Raw genomic sequence first — 21,249 nt, forward strand, 5'->3', positions numbered from 1 at the left:
TTATTATTACACACACACACACACACACACACACACACACACACACACACACACACACACATGGCGCTGTGGTTAGAGCTCTGGCCTGCCACTACGGAGGTCCGGGTTCGACCCTCGCCCGGGGCTGAAATAATATCAGTATCGCAGCGCTGAGGGGTGTTACTCCAACTCTCGTGGGCGGGGAGTTGGGGTGTGTGTGTGTGCAAGGTCATAGCATTACCCATAGATCGGACCTACGAGCTCTGAGCTCTCTTCCAGGAGGGAAATAGCTGTCGATCACGAGTCCAACACGTGATCCAAAGACCAAGTGAAAGACCAAGTGAATACACACACACACACACACACACACACACACACATACACATACACATACACATACACATACACACACACACACACACACATATATATATATATATATATATAGATGTTGGTGCATTGTGACAAGTTGATGAAGGTGGAAAAAGAAGTCACGGGTCTAGTTCCGAGTTCCTGAGTTTATTCCTGACCGGTTTCGCTCTATGCTTCTTCAGAGGAATGTGACTCTGGAGTGAAGCTGGCGGTATACATAGTCTGAGTAAGACCGCGTTCCCTCCTTGGAGGTGGGTTACGTTTGGTTGTACAATGGTTTATAATTTTTAATACAATGAACAATAGTGATGATACAGTATACAATAAATTGTTATGATGTTATTATAAAACAGCTCCGGTGTGTGTGGAATGTTGATCGAGGGTGTAACAGTGTAAGTGAAGTGAGTGGTGTAAAAATGTGGGAATCCTAAAAAGTGTCATAAGATAACTTATAGTATTAAATAATATAAAGATAAATATCCAGATAAATAAAATGAAATAAAATAAAAATACAAATACAAATACAAATATAAATAGAAATAAAAATAAAGATATAAATATAAACATAAAAATAAATAGATAAAAATGTGCTTATTTAAAGTGACACGACATCTCATCGCATATCGTTGTGTGACAGAATGTTATAAAAAATACATACATAAACATATATGGTACAGTTTTACATATGGTACTGCAAATAATAAATAAATAAATAAATGGATAATAACATATTTGGACATATTCGGACAGAATAAAAATATATGATAATAACAATGATAATAATAGTGTGATAGTGGGCAACGTTCTCTTTGACACATCATTGTAGGATCCCATGTAGGATCCCATGTGGCAACTGTGACAAGTCATATTATGGTGAGAGTCACAGGGGCCTACATGCCAGAATAAGAGAATAAGAGCACAAGGCGGACCTAAGGTACCACCGCCTCTCAAACGCGATGGTGGGCCACGTGGACCAGGAAGGACATCTTCACGACTGGCAACAGGCAGAGGTAATAAAGAAAGGTCTATCAAAAAGACAAAGGAAGGTGATTGAAGCCCTATACATAACAACCAATGCCAACATCAACCAAAAAGTAGGGGATATAAAATGGGGAAAATTCACAGCTCAATACGCAGCCATAAGAACCTGCCCCAGAACAGCGCCCACATAGAACGACAAACTCCATCCGGTGCCCAAACGTCCGCACTTCCTGGGTTGAGGGCTTGAGGCCGGTCAGTTCGTATTTTATTTTTATTTTTATTTTTATTTTTACTATATATTTATTTATTTATTCATTGTTTTATTCTTGTTTCATTTTATATTGCTTCATTTTAAATTAAATTACAATTTATTATCTTAAGTATAAACTAATCTATACCTTAGGTCATACAATGATGTGTCAAAGAGAACGTTGCCCACTATCACACTATTATTATTATTGTTATTGTTATATATTTTTATTCTGTCCGAATATGTCCAAATATGTTATTATCCATTTATTTATTTATTTATTATTTGCAGTACCATATGTAAAACTGTACCATATATGTTTATGTATGTATTTTTTGATAACATTCTGTCACACAACGATATGCGGAGATGTCGTGTCACTTTAAATAAGCACATTTTACTTATTTATTTTTATATTTATATTTATATTTATATTTATATTTATATTTATATTTTTATTTTTGTTTTTATTTTTATTTATATTTGTATTTGTATTTGTATTTGTATTTGTATTTTCATTTTATTTCATTTTATTTATCTGGATATTTATCTTTATATTATTTAATACTATAAGTTATCTTATGACACTTTTTAGGATTCCCACATTTTTACACCACTCACTTCACTTACACTGTTACACCCTCGATCAACATTCCACACACACCGGAGCTGTTTTATAATAACATCATAACAATTTATTGTATACTGTATCATCACTATTGTTCATTGTATTAAAAATTATAAACCATTGTACAACCAAACGTAACCCACCTCCAAGGAGGGAACGCGGTCTTACTCAGACTATGTATACCGCCAGCTTCACTCCAGAGTCACATTCCTCTGAAGAAGCATAGAGCGAAACCGGTCAGGAATAAACTCAGGAACTCGGAACTAGACCCGTGACTTCTTTTTCCACCTTCATATATATATATATATATATATATATATATATATATATATATATATATATATATATATATGTATATGTGTGTGTGTGTGTATGTGTGTGTGTGTGTGTGTGTGTGTGTTTGATTATCATTAATTATTAGTTATATGTCAATTTATTATTATGTACTATTTATCTGTTTGTTTATTATTTAACTATACCTATGCATTTATTTATGTATTTTATTTGTTATTTACAATATTATAATTTTTATTTATTCATTTATTACTATTTTGATTTTTTTCGCATCCGACCTTGATATGGACCAAAAGGTCTCCTGTCGGTATGCTCCGCCTTTGTAATCCTTTGTGTGTGTGTGTGTGTGTGTGTGTGTGTGTGTGTGTGTGTGTGTGTGTGTGTGTCTGTGTGTGTGTCTGTGTGTGTGTGTGATGCACCATGGTCTTGGATCACGTGTTGGACTCGTGATTGACAGTTATTAACCTTCCGGATGAGAGCTCATAGCTCATATGACCGATCTATGGGTAATACTGTGATCTTACACGCACACACAGCCCCAACTCCCCGCTACGAGAGTTGGAGTAACATCCCACAGCGCAGCGATACTGAAATTATTTCAGCCCTGGGCGGGAGTCGAACCCGGACCGCCATAATGGTAGGCGAGAACTCTAACCACAGCGCCACGAGGCGCTGTGATGTGATGTGTGTGCGCGCGCGCGCGCGCGCGTGTGTGTGTGTGTGTGTGTTAGGCAGTTTTCTTCTCGGGTAAACGCGTTGCAATTTAGGACGGCTTAGAGCACAACCACGTCAGTCAGTCGGTGTGCACAACTCGAGCTTGGCTTGTACGAGCTGGGGGTACCCAAGGTCCATGTTGGGGTACCGAAAGGAAGCGATCCAGCAGCTATAGGCGAAGTACGACTCAAAGTACAACAACGGCGGCCAATCAGTGCACACAATACGAACGATCATGCGTACCGAAAAGGATCGGCCATCAGCCGCCAATCAGCGCGCAGGACGCGACTTGACCAGGTGGATATATAAGGTCGACAGAAACGGCCGAAGTCACTTCAGTTTACCTCCCATTAAAGATTTTCCCGTTTTTCCACCTTTCTTTATTACTACACCTCCTACTATTTTCTCAACTTTTGGTGATTCTAATCCCAGGCGTCGGCGCCGACGTCCAAGTTCCCTGCCCATTTCTCCTGAGCCACGACCACCAACCGCCCCTAATCGCTCGCTCAATCGCCCGGTGGCAAAGGTCCTCTTATATACACTACTGTCTTCATTTTCTTACAGACATTCTTCCCCTCCCACAAAAACCGATCCCGCGCGAGCGGGTGGTCTTACCTAGATTATCCATAATCCACTGAACGCCTCAGTGGCAATACCCCCCCCCCCCCGTTTATACACAATTACTATTTCATTTTCCTGCAAAATTCTCTTCCCTTCCCACAAAAACTGATCCCGCGCGAGCGGGTGGTCTGTTCTAGGTATTCCATAGTCCACTGAACGCCTCGGAACCCGACGGAGAACATCTCTCTACCCCTCTCCAGTCAACGCCTCGGAGCCCGAATGACCACATCGTAGCCCAAACGAAGAGCATCTCCCCCTCTCTCAGTAGCCGTCTCTTTCGCCACCTCCCGGGGCCGTGTGTTAGCGTGGTATGATTGTATATATTATCGTACATTGTAATTGTGTGTTGCTTATTTGGGGAATTATATGTTTCCCCCTCTTTATAAAATTGTCATATGTTTTGTTGTTTATTGTTTTGTTATTTATTGTAATTATGTGTACATTATGTATATTTGTAATTATATTGGATATCGCAAATGCGATGCATGTCTGTTCGCGCCAAATTGGTGGCTTGGCGTCGGTAGTGGAGAGCGAGCTCTCGTTGTATCCACACGCATAGTTGTCTGTACCAGAAAAATACATTGTGTACCCACAGTTTTGACTATCATTAGTGGCTACCCAATACATTTGGTGGCAGAGGAAAAACAATCTTTTCAGTTATTTTTTTTTCCCATTGTGAACGTTCAAAAAAGACTTTAAATTGCAGCGCTGGACTATAGTCGATCATAATAGTGCATGTCGTATGTCCGTTCTTTTCTCCCATTTTGATTCCACAGGCTACAGGATTTGCTTATTTGGGAGAAGTAGTAGTGCTTTCTCACTTTGGACCAGTGACTTTTTATTTAAAAGGCGGTGTTCAGGAGCATTGTGGTTGCATAGAGCGCCATGTGATTTTATTGGGAGACGTTTCCCCCGAGAATCTTCGTGTTCGGCCTTCTTTTGGACTGATATCGCCGTCTGCTTTGGCGGGACGCTCCTTATGGTTGCTGTGTGGATTGCAGGTTGAATTGGTAATTGGATGAGGACGGATTCGTGCTTAGAGTGCATAAACTAAAGCATTGGTCGGCGTCCCTACCGGCTCATCTACCGGTCGTGCCTTGGGCGGCCATTTTTATGACGTCACTGGTTGTTTACTTTTTGAAATGTTACCCCTGAGTGACGTCTTGTGTATACTTACGCATCAGTGCATTATATTTTTTTACGTAAATTTTGCTAATTACGGTCTTCATATAATTTTTTTTTATTATTGATATATGTATTGCATTGTTTCTGTGTTTCAATGCTTCTGTTTGTGTGAATTATATCATTATCTTACGTTCGTGTCCCATGTCCATGCGATCTCTCTATATTATTATTATTTTTTTTTTTACATTATTTCATGCTTTGTGCAAGTGTGTTATATTTCCATTATTTCTTGCTCAGTGTCAGTGTTTTCTATTCCTGCTGTATGTTATTACGCAGTGGGTTACAGTTGTCAAATCCTATCATGTCTAAGTCTAAGTCAAAAAACTCATCTGAGACAATGGCGCACACATTGACATTATTGCATCAAGACCCGTCGGTTGTCGGTTATGAAATTCTCTGGTCAAGATCCCCATTATAAGGCGATTGATTTTATCCGCCAATGTGAGAATTCAATTGTACACTCTAATGTTTCGACGGGGCCTGAAAAGATCTCCTTTGTGAGGTCCCAGCTTGTGCCAAATTCTCTGGCATCGGAGTTACTTTCTGGGTCGTGTTTAGATCCCAACTCTCTGGATTATAATTATGACATCTTTAGCTCTAACTTCCTTAAACTTTTTTCAGATACCCCTGGTGTTTAAAACTGGCTGATACTCTCGTATCCCGACTGGGCACTCTTGATTATAGACGGGCGCAAGCTCAGGCCAGTATAATTGTTGTTGATGCTTTAGAGTCACTTTCACATTCAGATTGGGTAGATAATGGCAATATTACTTTAGATAGATTTCGTCTTATTTTGGAATTTTTGATGTACATTTTTTTTTGTGCCTTCTGAGAGAAGAGCTGCATCTTCTCTCAAGTATACGACTGATGAGACTCTATTGTCTTTTGCGACAAAGCTTTCCTGTAAACTAGGGGAAGTACCTTCTAGTTCTTTGTGTATTAGCAATGCTCATCAACATGCCCATGTCCCTTGTTCTCCTCAGCCCTCTCAGTCTACAGTTCCTACTCATAGTTCCCCTCAATCTACAGTTACCCCCCCTCCCCTGTTATGTACCTTTTGTAACAGGTCTGGTCATTCAAGCGAATTTTGTTACCGCCGTAGGCGCCAGGTACACAAGTCAAGACTGTCCCCTGTTCGCAGGAGTGTACCTACTGTTTCTTCTAATATGTCGCATGACCTTTCTAGAGTAGAACCTCAAGGTAGACTCAGTTATTGCCATATCCATGGTCATTGTAAACACTCGACTGATCAATGTTTCAAGGTATTGAAACTTAAGGATGAGACTTCTACAGCCTCGTCAATCCCATTTTCACCAACGCGTGTTTCACACCCCAAAGAGTTGACCAGCAATGTTCGGTCTCAAATAATTCCCTTTGTGGCTGTTGGGTATTCTCAATTACTTACCTTTCAATTTTTTACTAGGGATACGCCTCTTTCTGTCACTGTAGATACTGGTGCAGAATGTAGTCTCTTAAGTAGAAAGGCTTATTTTGCTCTACGGGAATTGTATAATCTCCCTTTATCTCCCTTTTGTAATAATTTGAATTCTGTGCAAGGTTCTCCCTTGCTTGTTCTTGGATCTGTTCGTCTTCCCTTACAGTTTCCCTCGCATGCTACAGTCTTCAATGTCACTTTTGTTGTTGTCTCTGGCATTGCCCTTAAGTGTGATTATCTCTTGGGTATTGATGCTCATGCAGCTCATGGCATAGATATTTCTCCTAGTCGCCGTGTGGTGACTTTCTGCAATTTTGATATCTCTGCATCGGATAGGCCAGTTTCTGTTTGTGATTCTACTATGCTTGATCAGTCCGCACATGTGCCTGTACCAACTTCTAAGCGATCTAACCCTGTTTCTCATTGTGCTGCTGTTGTTATAGGAGAGCATCTTATTGAACCTTCAAGTTCTGTTCGAGTTCCAGTGCGCGTCTCAGGTGCCCCGATAGGGTCTGACGTTCTCTCTTTGCCTGACTCTATTCGTATTCGTCGGCTTACCCTAGAAGGAACTCTCTCCACTATTCGCGAGGATCGTGTTACCACGGCGATGATAACCAATGTCACGGGTGCTCCTATTCCTCTTTCTCCTGGCAGTCACTTAGGCTCCTTTGGGGTGGTACACGTTGCTGCTTTCCAGGATTCGCCTATTATAGCAGCTTCTGTACTACAGTCTCCTCCAACACGTGACCCTGCTCACTTAGCTTCTGAGTTTGCCACGTTTGTAGGCGAGATTGATTTTCCTGAAGAGACGTCTTGTCTCCTTGACCTGTTAGTTACTCACCGTCAGGCTTTGGCTTTACCAGGTGATCCGTTAGGGGTTACGGACCGTGTGGTTCATAGAATTGATCTTCAGCCAGGTACTCGTCCTGTTTACGTCCCCTCTTACAGGCTACCTCACTCTCGTCGGCTTATAGCCCAGTCCTTGGTTGACGATTTATTGCGTGAAGGTGTTGTACAGGAGTCCCACTCAGAGTGGAACTCGCCTCTTCTCCTGGTGCCTATGAAAGATGGATCTTTTCGTCCTGTTGTTGATTACAGGAAAGTTAATGAGGTCACTCTTCCAGACCATTATCCTCTGCCTATCTTAAGTGAGCTTCTTCAGTCCATTGGCACTGGTAATACGGTGTTCACCACCTTAGATTTAAAAGCAGGTTTTTGGCAGATACCCCTGGAGGAGAAGTCTCGTAAAGTCACGGCCTTCTTGACTCTCAGTGGGCACTATGAATGGCTTCGTTGCCCCATGGGTTTGCGGAATGCTCCTTTGATTTGGCAGTGCTTAGTTAACTCCATTTTTCATGGCTTAGTTGGGAATGGACTTTTTGTTTACCTGGATGATTTGATTCTAGTTTCCAAAGATGTGGAAAACCACTTTACTAAGTTGTCCATGGTCTTGCAACGTTTTGCTGAAGCTGGGTTGAAACTCAACTTACCCAAGTGTTCCTTTTTCAAGGCTAGTATCCAGTTCCTAGGTCATGTTGTAGACAAACATGGTATCCACACCACAGGTGATAAAATAAAGACATGAAGGACTTCCCTATCCCGAAGTCAGTTGAAAATGTACGTTCCTTCCTTGGACTTGCAGGATACTATCGTGCATTCGTTAAAGACTTTGCTTCAATTGCTTCCCCTCTCACTCGCCTTCTCAAGAAGGACTCTTCCTTTCAGTGGCGTGATGTTCATCAGCATAGTTTTGATTCTTTGAAGCTTGCTCTTACTGCAGCGCCTGTGTTGGCCTTCCCTGATTACAGTCTCCCCTTTACCATTTGTACAGATGCTTCTGGTACAGGCATTGGAGCTGTACTCATGCAACAAGTAGATGGATGTAGACCTCATGTTATTGCATATGCTAGTCGCATTCTTAATAAGCCTGAGTCCCGTTACTCTGTTACTCATTTAGAGGCCCTGGCAGTGATGTGGGCATTAAAGCACTTCCGTGATATCATTTTTGGATATCCTATTACAGTCTACACGGACCACACTACTGTCACTCAGCTTTTTAAGGACAAGAATCTGTCAGGCCGCCTAGCCAGATGGTTCCTCACGATCGAGGAATTCAATCCAACCCTTAAACATATCCCCGGGCGTGCGAACCACGTTGCTGATGCACTTTCACTGAATATCCCTTTTGCTGCTGTTACCGTGATTCATAACTTTTCCCTGCAGGATCTGGCCAAAGCTCAGCGTGAAGACCCTGTTTGGTCTGCACTCATTTATGCTTTGGAGTCTGGTGATGATTCCACCTTACCAGCTTTACCAGTACCTCTGTCCCAATTTCCCCTGCAGGACAAGGTTCTCATTCGTAATGTGGAAGTGTTTGAGCAAGATGTGGCACAGCTAGTGATCCCTGAGTCTCTAGTTCCCGTTGTTTTGTCCCTTGCTAATGATGCCCCTCAGGCTGGTCACCCAGGTCGTGACAAAACTGTGGCTATGGCACGGAAGAAGTATTATTGGCCTAAAATGCGACTAGACATTACCTCTCATGTAGCCCGGTGTAGTTCTTGTGCCCAGAACAAAGGTTCGACGAGCACTGCTCCCATCTTAGAGTACCCTACTCCTTCTCGCCCTTTTGAGACTGTGGCTATGGACCTTTTGCAACTGCCTCGTAGCACTCAGGGCTCTGTGTATGTCCTTGTGTGTGTGTGGACCACTTTAGTCGCTTTGTAGTCTTAGCTCCCTTACGTAACAAATCTGCACCAGTTGTAGAACATACTTTAGTTTCCCATGTGTTGTGTCCATACACCACTCCTTCGGTGCTCCTTAGTGATAATGGGACGGAATTTAGGAACGAGGTTTTGGCAGGTATTTGCGAACGTTACGGCATCAAACAGACGTTCGTGACTGCTTATCATCCAGCGTCCAATGGTCTTGTTGAGAGGACGAAGAGGAAAATTTTAGAGATCCTACGTCACCTTGCTAGTAATTTTCATGAGTCTTGGGAGGATTGGCTTGTATCAATAGCACCATTAATGTTTCTACGGGCAAAACGCCTCATTATGTTATCTTTGGAGTTGAAAAACGGCTTCCATATGATTTGCTTGACAGCCCTGCTCGTCCCCTCTACAATGTAGATGACTATAGTAAAATCCAGAGTCATGTGATGCATGCCATTTATAATTCTGTAAGAGATAAACTGGATGTTTGAAAGGCCGACATGTTGAAACAACAACATGCTCGTGCAAAACCTGTGACCATCGGTGTTGGTGATCATGTTTTCAAAAGCATGCCTGATCGCCAGTCGAAATTGAATTGTAAATTTGAGGGCCCCCTTTTGGTGACTGAACGCCTCCATCCTAACAAGTTCAGGATTTTTGACCCTTCTACAGGCCTTGGCGAGATTTCACACTCTGATAGGCTCAAGAAGACTCAAGTGCCTATCCCTGCCTTTACCCGGCCTCCTCCAGGGCCCACTCTAAGAACTATGCCTTGTTTATCTACCCCTCATAATTATGACCTTAAGTCAAGGGGTCCTGTAATTACCTAAACTTTCATTGTGTATTGTTATGTATTCTTTGTGATATTCACCTTATTTGTGTGTGTCCCTTTCTTGGTTATAATGTGTAACTATTGTTTAGCTCTTAAGTGTACTATCTTGAATTGTATTTTGTCGTGTTTAGATATTAAGTATCATATCCCGGACGTCCGGCAATTGCTGTATTTGTATTTTTGTTAACTGGCGCCAGCCTTATGTTCCTTTATGTGTTTGTATGTATTGTTTTTATGTAATTAATTATGTATGTGTTTATTTAATGTATTGGGTGTGCTATTGTATCCATTTTCCCCACACTTTTGTCTGCCACTGTTGCATATGTGGTGTGTGTGTGGTTTGTACTTGTGTATTTTGGATTCTCCTTGCCTCGGTCAGTCTTTTTCTTGTTTGCTCGGTGGGTCACCGAGTGGTGCTGGCCGAGCGATGTGTTAGCGTGGCATGATTGTATATATTATCGTACATTGTAATTGTGTGTTGCTTATTTGGGGAATTATATGTTTCCCCCTCTTTATAAAATTGTCATATGTTTTGTTGTTTATTGTTTTATTATTTATTGTAATTATGTGTACATTATGTATATTTGTAATTATATTGGATATCGCAAATGCGATGCATGTCTGTTCGCGCCAAATTAGTGGCTTGGCGTCGGTGGTGGAGAGCGAGCTCTCGTTGTATCCACACGCATAGTTGTCTGTATCAGAAAAATACATTATGTACCCACAGTTTTGACTATCATTAGTGGCTACCCAATACAGCCGCCGGCATCGCCTGGAACCTCTCTCCAACTTTCCCAGCTGCCAACGCATGGACATCAAGCCCAGGAGTCTCTTGCGCTAACGAAGCTACCAGTCTGCACTCGTAACTACCATTCGTTCTCCTCCGCGGAATCTTCACGGCGCCTAACTCTTGGTGATTCGGCACATTCAAGCCGCGACCTCGTGGACCGAGCATTTACAAAACAGATAGACTCACTTTTCCACGGTTTTCACTTGAAAACGTATCTTTCTATCACGTCAAATAAGGGTAATAGTGCGGGGTCGAGAGAACATAAAAACAGTTGCGTAAACCACCTTTACGATATTATTAAGTTCTACGAATTAAAACTACAATTGTGAACGCAGTGTGAAAAAACGCGTCAGTCCACCATTAAGCCCAGACACGGAAGAACATTGTTCAACGTGTTCCTGACGCCGAACTCACCTTCCTTCTCACTGGTTGACAATTTTGCGAGACTTACATGTTCCCAGAGAGTGAACGTTGCCATCTTTGAAGGCCTTCATCACATTTGTGCCAACGACGTCCCCGGCCACTCGCTATCTTTTATCGCATAACCATATTTACAAGATCAATCTATGCACCACTTCATCTTGGTATGAAATGTATCACATGTATACAATCAACGACCAAACCTATCTCAAAACTGAGTGTTTTTGGAGCAATCAAATCGGTAGGAGGCATTGACTTTTTGGAGTGAGGATATTGAAATTCTGAAACAAAACCACAGTTTCGTAGTTCCCACTCTCAGAAATCAACGTCGTCTATCAATCTGATTACCCCGTCCGTGTCAGGATAACTTGACTTCTATGACTAAAAAAAAAAAAAAAAAAAAAAAAAAAAAAAAAAAATATATATATATATATATATATATATATATATATATATTTATATATATATATATATATGTATATTGACATACCATCTATAGAACGGCACCGTCAAAAGACACATGGTAATGGAGCATCACTTCACCAAGATCATCTATAAATCTAAATAGTCTTGTCACTTCATAATGACCAAATCTGTGAGCACATGTCGGGAGAACCCATTCATCAACACACATCTTACGCCAGCAAGCATACTCCTGAACAGGAAACAAAGTCACAAATCAATAAAATGTTCATTGTGAGTACCATCGTTACTTATATACAATGTGTGCTCTTACGAGCACACATTGTATATACACCTATGTATCCATCAAGTATAATATCCTTTCACCCTGAGGATGACCGCAGACGATCGAAAGAATTTTAAGAATAAAAGATTTTATTCATTCAAAAAGCTTACCGCCAGAGATAAAGACAAACTTCAGTATAAGCTCAACAATGCTACTTTCGATTTTGACTTTCTTAAACCTTACATTCCAAACACACACATATACACTCACAGAAAAGGTGAAACTTCAATTGTTTTTGTATCACATGAATCCGATTTTGTCCTCCACCTAAAGGAGAGTGAAGTCTTCTAAAAGTACTCCTTATACTCGATTGCACATGTGCACTTGATTGAGCACTTGAGCATGGGCGGGAGAAGAGAACATCTATTTTTTTTTTCTCTTGCAGCCACATACCTCGTACCTTTACGAGAACTTACTACATAACCATCTGCGATGTAAGGGAGAAAAGAAACCAGACAGGACGCGAAATACTATTTATTAGTTAATGTTCATAACGGTGCTCACAGAAAATTACGCATAAAGGGAAGATCAACAGCAGCTCATAAACACATGGCTTTATCTCACAGGGTATGTCAGCAGTGTACTATTGGGATACAACCTAAGGGCATAGTAACTATCTTATATAAATATATATATATATGTTCGTAAAGAGCTGGAGTCCAGGAGCCATGTTATCGGAAAATTTCAAAACACTGGACTCAGAGTAACAGAATTTATTACCGACGTTTCGAACCCTGTCCGGGGTTCGTCCTCAGGGTTATACATTGTAAGCAAAAGGATTCAGTTATATATTGTACCGATGTTCTCTGGGACAGGTCCCACCGGATTGAACAGAGTTGCATTTTTTTTTTTTTTTTTTTTTGTGGTTCCATTTGTTGACACTTTGTACTTACTCTGTTATTAATTTCTGGGTGTCGTTCAGAATTTGTATTGTTCCGTTTATTTTGACATGGGATATGTGGTGTTTTTGTCAATTCTTTTCCTTTGGGTGGACGCTTTATACAAATTCGGAATAGGTTTTGATTTTGTTTTATTGTATGATTTGTATTACAGCTAAGAGTACAGTATCATTTCATCGGGGTGTGATAGTTGGTTCTTTTTGTTCTTTTGAATTGCTGTGGTCCCATTTTTGTGACACTTTAGCTAACCTTGTATTTAATTTCTGCAGGTCATGCAGGACCTGATTAGTTTATGTTTGTTAGGATTTGTGTTTTTAGCTACGGAGGAACGATGGATAGGCCTTTTGGATTTTGGTATCAGCGTGTTCTTGCCTAGTATATTTAATTTTGTTATCCTTTCTCCATGTTGAGGAGTTTTACTATTTTGTTAAAAAAAAAAAAAAAAAAAAAAAAAATGCAACTCTGTTCAATCCGGTGGGACCTGTCCCAGAAAACATCGGTACACTATATAACTGAATCCTTTTGCTTACAATGTATAACACTGAGGACGAACCCCGGACAGGGTTCGAGACGTCGGTAATAAATTCTGTTACTCTGATTCCAGTGTTTTGAAATTTTCCGATAACACACACACACACACACACACACACACACACACACACACACACACACACACACACACACACACACACACACACACACACACACACATATATATGTGTGTGTATATAAATTTTCCCACGTGTACATACTAACGATTGCACTATCATAGCGGAGGTGGGTTGCACGCAAAAACTCGTCTATGTGTAACTCGTGTATGTGTAACTCGAGCATACAAATATAAGAAAGTTGTGCTCAACTGATAATATCTTTCTTGATAGCGTAATGGGTTAAGTCACTGACACTTTGCCACGTTCGAGCTGAGTTCGAGTCCTCGGCTCGACCACGCTTCAATTTCCAACATATGCTACCTTCGAGCTTGTCAGTCTCAACTGCGATGGCATGGAATTAAAAGTGAATTGTGATTGAATATATGTTTATATATATATATATATATATATATATATATATATATATATACTTATATTTTCAACCACATTAATTCACTTTAATTACATGCCATCACGGTCGAGACTGACAAAGAGCTCGATGGAAGCATATATACGGAAACGGATACGTGGTCAAGCTAAGGACTCGAACCCAGCTCAGACGGAACAAGGGATTCGTGACTTAGCCCAATGCGGGCTAAGTCACTTGTCACACACACACACACACACACACACACACATACACACACACACACACACACACACACACACACACACACACACACACACACACACATTTATATATATATATATATATACATACAGACACACAGATATATATATGTATATATATATATATATATATATATATATATATATATATATATACTGCCTAATCTTGAATCTACTCATGAAGTGGAGTATGAAAAATAATATCAGTCATAAATTGAAAATACAGCACAAGAAGGAATTCCCGACCTTAATGCCATAACCAAAGTAGCCTCAGTAAAAGGTAGAATCACGAAATTTCATCGGAAGGTTTGGGAAATAAATTTCCAAGGTAAAAAAAAGAAAAAGAAAAAATAGACTAATAAAATAAAATGAAAAAATAAAGGAATGAAAAGAACGGGAAGAAGAATGCAGAGGAGTAAATCATGAACTACTAGAAAAAGAAATGTCTCCAAGAAAGGTAATGAAAAAGGCATCTACACGGATTCAAAGAAGAAAAGTAAGAGAGATATATAAAAGAAACCATTCTAGCATTCTGAAGACGCTTCAGGCCAAGAACCCCTTGCTACACTGGCCTCTGATTTACCAGCCCGGCATGGTGGGGCGCAAAATGGCCCTGCGAGTGAAATGAAACGATCGCGCCGCAGGCCAAGCACCCCTGACACAGCCGGGATGGCGAAGCCTCGTGCTTGTTTGCTCTTATAAAACATTTGGTGCATAAAAATTAACGCTGATATATAATCGCACTAGATGTTATTTGGCCACTAATTCGTCTGAAGTTTCCCAGACAATGACTTCTGGGTCTGTTTCACAACACTTTATAACAATTCCCAAAATATATAATTGGGTACGTTTAGCTATATTCATTGCGTTTTATTTAACAAATTAATCTCACACCATCTACTGAATATATGTTTTAAAATCAAATGCTATTTTCTATACATACCTAAATAAATTTCTACAATACATGACTACATGACTATTTTTCACATTCCTCCAATAAACAATTACGAGGACTGAATTTCTTAATGATAATCGTATTGTTCCCCACTAATACACAAGAGGAACGGTTACACTGTCCACAATCCGGTGTCATACTGGCGGCACTACATGAGGACACATTATGGGTAATTTATATTAGCTTAGTAAAATAACTTGTCGATAGGCAGATCTTTATATATTGACCACCATCTGCCCATAGTTAGAATATCATCATAACCTTTCGGAGCTAATGACTCACATTGGAGACATTGCCAAGGGCAACATCAAACCCAGTGACACCGCTCCCAGTGACACCGCAATAGTGACACCGCATCAAGGTCAAAATTGACTTAACCTGGATTCTTACCATTACCTGGACCGTTCACATTGTTTCTTCGTGTCGGTCTACGATTTCCATTTCCTTTCCTAGATGTCGTTGTAGTGGTTGAAGTAGAAGTACTAGTTGAAGTTGAAGTGGAGGTAGTTGTTGTTGTTGAAGTAGATGTAGTTGAAGAAGTGGTTGTTGATGTAGGTGTAGAAGTTGATGTTAACGTAGTAGTTGTAGATGTTGTAGTGGTTGAAGTGGAAGTAGATGTTGTGGAAGAAGAAGTGGAAGTTGATATTGTGGTAGTAGTAGATGTTGCAGTGCTTGAAGTGGAAGTAGTTGTTGTGGATGTTGTAGTGGTTGAAGTGAAAGTAGTTTTTGTGGATGTTGTAGTGGTTGAAGTAGACGTACTTGTACTAGTTGAAGTTGATGTGGAGGTAGTTGTTGTTGTTGTTGTTGTTGAAGTAGATGTAGTTAAAGAAGTGGTTGTTGATATAGATGAAGAAGTTGACGTTGACGTAGTAGTTGTAGATGTTGTGGTGGTTGAAGTGGAAGTAGATGTTTTGGAAGAAGTGGAAGTTGATGTTGTGGTAGTAGTAGATGCTGGAATGGTTGAAGTAGAAGTAGTTGTTGTCGATGTTGTAGTGGTTAAAGTAGACGTACTTGTAGTAGTTGAAGTTGAAGTGGAGGTTGTTGTTGAAGTAGATGTAGTTGAAGAAGTGGTTGTTGATGTAGAGGTAGAAGTTATTGACGTAGTAGCTGTAGATGTTGTAGTGGTTGAAGTGGAAGTAGATGCTGTGAAAGAAGTGGATGTTACTATTGTGGTAGAAGTAGATGTTGTAGTGGTTGAAGTGGAAGTAGTTGTTGTGGATGTTGTAGTGGTTGAAGTAGACTTACTTATACTAGTTGAAGTTGAAGTGGAGGTTGTTGTTGTTGTTGAAGAAGATGTACTTGAAGAAGTAGTTGTTGATGTAGAGGTAGGAGTTGATGTTGACGTAGTAGTTGTAGATGTTGTAGTGGTTGAAGTGGAAGTAGATGTTGTGGAAGAAGAAGTGGAAGTTGATGTTGTGGTCGTAGTAGATGTTGTAGTGGTTGAAGTGAAAGTAGTTGTTGTTGATGTTGTAGTGGTTGAAGTAGACATACTTGTACTAGTTGAAGTTGAAGTGGAGGTAGTTGTTGTTGTTGAAGTAGATGTAGTTGAAGAAGTGGTTGTTGATGTAGATGTAGACGTTGATGTTGACGTAGTAGTTGTAAATTCTGTAGTGGTTGAAGTGGAAGAAGATGTTGTGGAAGAAGAAATGGAAGTTGATGTTGTGGTAGTAGTAGATGTTGTAGTGGTTGAAGTGGAAGTAGTTGTTGTGGATGCTGTAGTGGTTGAAGTAGACGTATTTGTACTAGTTGAAGATGAAGTGGAGGTAGTTGTTGTTGTTGAAGTAGATGTAGTTGAAGAAGTGGTTGTTGATGTAGAGGTAGGAGTTAGCGTTGACGTAGTAGTTGTAGATGTTGTAGTGGTTGAAGTGGAAGTAGATGTTGTGGAAGAAGAAGTGAAAGTTGATGTTGTCGTAGTAGTAGATGCTGTAGTGGTTGAAGTGGAAGTAGTTGTAGTGGATGTTGTAGTGGTTGAAGTAGACGTACTTGTACTAGTTGAAGTTGAAGTGGAGGTAGTTGTTGTTGTTGAAGTAGATGTAGTTGTTATTGTTAAAGCAGATGTAGTTGAAGAAGTGGTTGTTGATGTAGAGGTAGAGGTTGTTGACGTAGTAGTTGTAGATGTTGTAGTGGTTGAAGTGGAAGTAGATGCTGTGGAAGAAGTGGAATTTGATGTTGTGTTAGTAGTAGATGTTGTAGTGGTTGAAGTGGAAGTAGTTTTTGTGGATGTTGTAGTGGTTGAAGTAGACGTATTTGTACTAGTTGAAGTTGAAGTGGAGGTACTTGTTGTTGTTGAAGTAGATGTAGTTGTTATTGTTGAAGCAGATGCAGTTGAAGAAGTGGTTGTTGATGTAAAGGTAGAAGTTGTTGACGTAGTAGTTGTAGATGTTTTAGTGGTTGAAGTGGAAGTAGATGCTGTGGAAGAAGTGGAAGTTGATGTTGTGGTAGTAGTAGATGTTGTAGTGGTTGAAGTGGAAGTAAATTTTGTGGATGTTGTAGTGGTTGAAGTGGACGTACTTGTACTAGTGTAGGTTGAAGTGGAGGTAGTTGTTGTTGTTGAAGTAGATGTAGTTAAAGAAGTGGTTGTTGATGTAGATGTAGAAGTTGACGTTGACGTAGTAGTTGTAGATGTTGTGGTGGTTGAAGTGGAAGTAGATGTTTTGGAAGAAGTGGAAGTTGATGTTGGAATAGTTGAAGTGGAAGTATTTGTAGTGGATGTTGTAGTGCTTGAAGTAGACGTACTTGTACTTGTTGAGGTTGAAGTGGAGGTAGTTGTTGAAGTAGATGTAGTTGAAGAAGTGGTTGTTGATGTAGATGTAGAAGTTGATGTTGACGTAGTAGTTGTAGATGTTGTAGTGGTTGAAGTGGAAGAAGATGTTGTGGAAGAAGAAGTGGAAGTTGATGTTGTGGTAGTAGTAGATGTTGTAGTGGTTAAAGTGAAAGTAGTTGTTGTGGATACTGTAGTGGTTGAAGTAAACGTACTTGTGCTAGTTGAAGTTGAAGTGGAGGTTGTTGTTGAAGTAGATGTAGTTGAAGAACTGGTTGTTGATGTAGAGGTAGACGTTGATGTTGACGAAGTAGCTGTAGATGTTGTAGTGGTTGAAGTGGAAGTAGATGTTGTGGAAGAAGAAGTAGAAGTTGATGTTGTGGTAGTAGTAGATGTTGCAATGGTTGAAGTGGAAGAAGTTGTTGTGGATTTTGTAGTGGTTGAAGTAGACGTACTTGTACTAGTTGAAGTTGAAGTGGAGGTAGTTGTTGTTGTTGTTGAAGTAGATGTAGTTAAAGAAGTGGTTGTTGGTATAGATGTATAAGTTGATGTTGACGTAGTAGTTGTAGATTTTGTAGTGGTTGAAGTGGAAGTAGATGTTGCGGAAGAAAAAGTGAAAGTTGATGTTGTAGTAGTAGTAGATGCTGTAGTGTTTGAAGTAGAAGTAGTTGTTAGGGGTGTTGTATTGGTTGAAGTAGACGTACTTGTACTGGTTAAAGTTGAAGTGAAGGTAGTTGTTATTGTTGTTGTTGTTGAAGTAGATGTAGTTGTTGTTGTTGTTGAAGTAGATGTAGTTGAAGTGGTTGTTGATGTAGAGGTAGAATTTGTTGACGTAGTAGTTGTAGATGTTGTAGTTGTTGAAGTGGAAGTAGATGCTGTGGAAGAAGTGGAAGTTGATATTGTGGTAGTAGTAGATGTTGTAGTGAATGAAGTGGAAGTAGTTTTTGTGGATGTTGTAGTGGTTGAAGTAGACTTACTTGTACTAGTTGAAGTTGAAGTGAAGGTAGTTGTTGTTATTGTTGTTGTTGTTGAAGTAGATGTAATTGAAGAAGTGGTTGTTGGTGTAGAGGCAGACGTTGATGTTGACATAGTAGTTGTAGATGTTGTAGTGGTTGAAGTGGAAGTAGATGTTGTGGAAGAAGAAGTGGAAGTTGATGTTGTGGTAGTAGTAGATGTTGTAGCGGTTGAAGTGAAAGTAGTTGTTGTGGATGTTGTAGTGGTTGAAGTAAACGTACTTGTGCTAGTTGAAGTGGAGGTTGTTATTGAAGTAGATGTAGTTGAAGAACTGGTTGTTGATGTAGATGTAGACGTTGATGTTGACGAAGTAGTTGTAGATGTTGTAGTGGTTGAAGTGGAAGTAGATATTGTGGAAGAAGTAGAAGTTGATGTTGTGGTAGTAGTAGATGTTGTAATGGTTGAACTGGAAGAAGTTGTTGTGGATGTTGTAGTGGTTGAAGTAGACGTACTTGTACTAGTTGAAGTTGAAGTGGAGGTAGTTGTGTTTGTTGTTGAAGTAGATGTAGTTAAAGAAGTAGTTATTGATGTATATGTAGGAGTTGACGTTGACGTAGTAGTTGTAGATGTTTTAGTGGTTGAAGTGGTAGTAGATGTTGTGGAAGAAGTGAAAGTTGATGTTGTGGCAGTAGTAGATGCTGTAGTGGTTGAAGTGGAAGTAGGTGTTGTGGGTGTTGTAGTGGTTGAGGTAGACGTACTTGTACTAGTTGACGTTGAAGTGGAGGTAGTTGTTGTTGTAGAAGTAGATGTAGTTGTTGTTGTTGAAGTAGATGTAGTTGAAGAAGTGGTTGTTGATGTAGAGGTAGAAGTTGTTGACGTAGTAGTTGTAGATGCTGTAGTGGTTGAAATGGAAGTAGATGCTGTGGAAGAAGTGGAAGTTAATGTTGTGGTAGTAGTAGATGTTGTAGTGGTTGAAGTGGAAGTAGATTTTGTGGATGTTGTAGTGGTTGAAGTAGACGTAACTGTACTAGTTGAAGTTGAAGTGGAAGTAGTTGTTGTCGAAGTAGATGTAGTTGAAGAAGTAGTTGTGGATGTAGAGGTAGACGTTGATGTTGACATAGTAGTTGTAGATGTTGTAGTGGTTGAAGTAGAAGTAGATGTTGTGGAAGAAGAAGTGGAAGTTGATGTTGTGGTAGTAGTAGATGCTGTAGTGGTTGAAGTGGAAGTAGTTGTTGTGGATGTTGTAGTGGTTGAAGTAAACGTACTTGTACTAGTTGAAGTTGAAGTGGAGGTAGTTGTTGTTGTTGAAGTAGATGTAGTTAAAGAAGTGGTTGTTGATGTAGATGTAGAAGTTGACGTTGACGTAGTAGTTGTAGATGTTGTGGTGGTTGAAGTGGAAGTAGATGTTTTGGAAGAAGTGGAAGTTGATGTTGGAATAGTTGAAGTGGAAGTAGTTGTAGTGGATGTTGTAGTGGTTGAAGTAGACGTACTTGTACTTGTTGAGGTTGAAGTGGAGGTAGTTGTTGTTGTTGAAGTAGATGTAGTTGAAGAAGTGGTTGTTGATGTAGATGTAGAAGTTGATGTTGACGTAGTAATTGTAGATGTTGTAGTGGTTGAAGTGGAAGTAGATGTTGTGGAAGAAGAAGTGGAAGTTGATGTTGTGGTAGTAGTAGATGTTGTAGTGGTTAAAGTGAAAGTAGTTGTTGTGGATGTTGTAGTGGTTGAAGTAAACGTACTTGTGCTAGTTGAAGTTGAAGTGGAGGTTGTTGTTGAAGTAGATGTAGTTGAAGAAGTGGTTGTTGATGTAGAGGTACTTGTATTAGTTGAAGTTGAAGTGGAGGTAGTTGTTGTTGTTGAAGTAGACGTACTTGTACTCGTTGAAGTTGAAGTGGAGGTAGTTGTTGTTGTTGTGGTTGAAGTAGATGTAGTTGAAGAAGTGGTTGTTGATGTAGATGTAGACGTTGATGTTGACGTAGTAGTTGTAGATGTTGTAGTGGTTGAAGTGGAAGAAGATGTTGTGGAAGAAGAAATGGAAGTTGATGTTGTGGTAGTAGTAGATGTTGTAGTGGTTGAAGTGGAAGTAGTTGTTGTGGATGTTGTAGTGGTTGAAGTAGACGTACTTGTACTAGTTGAAGTTGAAGTGGAGGTAGTTGTTGTTGTTGTTGAAGTAGATGTAGTTGAAGAAGTGGTTGTTGATGTAGATGTAGGAGTTAACGTTGACGTAGTAGTTGTAGATGTTGTAGTGGTGGAAGTGGAAGTAGATGTTGTGGAAGAAGAAGTGAAAGTTGATGTTGTGGTAGTAGTAGATGCTGTAGTGGTTGAAGTGAAAGTAGTTGTTGTGGGTGTTGTAGTGGTTGAAGTAGACGTACTTGTACTAGTTGAAGTTGAAGTGGAGGTAGTTGTTTTTGTTGAAGTAGATGTAGTTGTTATTGTTGAAGTA

General features: G+C 40.0%; 1 protein-coding gene across 1 annotated transcript; it reads right to left on the bottom strand.

Annotated features, from left to right (window-relative positions):
- Positions 1–11,705: 11,705 nt before the first annotated feature.
- LOC143028118 (uncharacterized) lies at positions 11,706–21,017 on the bottom strand (the record flags this gene model as incomplete). The annotated part of the gene is made up of 4 exons (XM_076189752.1): positions 11,706–11,867; positions 15,188–15,242; positions 19,417–19,702; positions 19,838–21,017. Coding segments are annotated over 4 exons (1,683 nt in total), but the record flags the coding sequence as incomplete, so codon positions are not given.
- Between the last annotated feature and the right edge of the window lie 232 nt (positions 21,018–21,249).

Source organism: Oratosquilla oratoria, chromosome 9, assembly GCF_046742065.1.
Source record: "Oratosquilla oratoria isolate Oo_2021 chromosome 9, ASM4674206v1, whole genome shotgun sequence".
Taxonomy (NCBI): Eukaryota; Metazoa; Arthropoda; class Malacostraca; order Stomatopoda; family Squillidae; genus Oratosquilla; species Oratosquilla oratoria.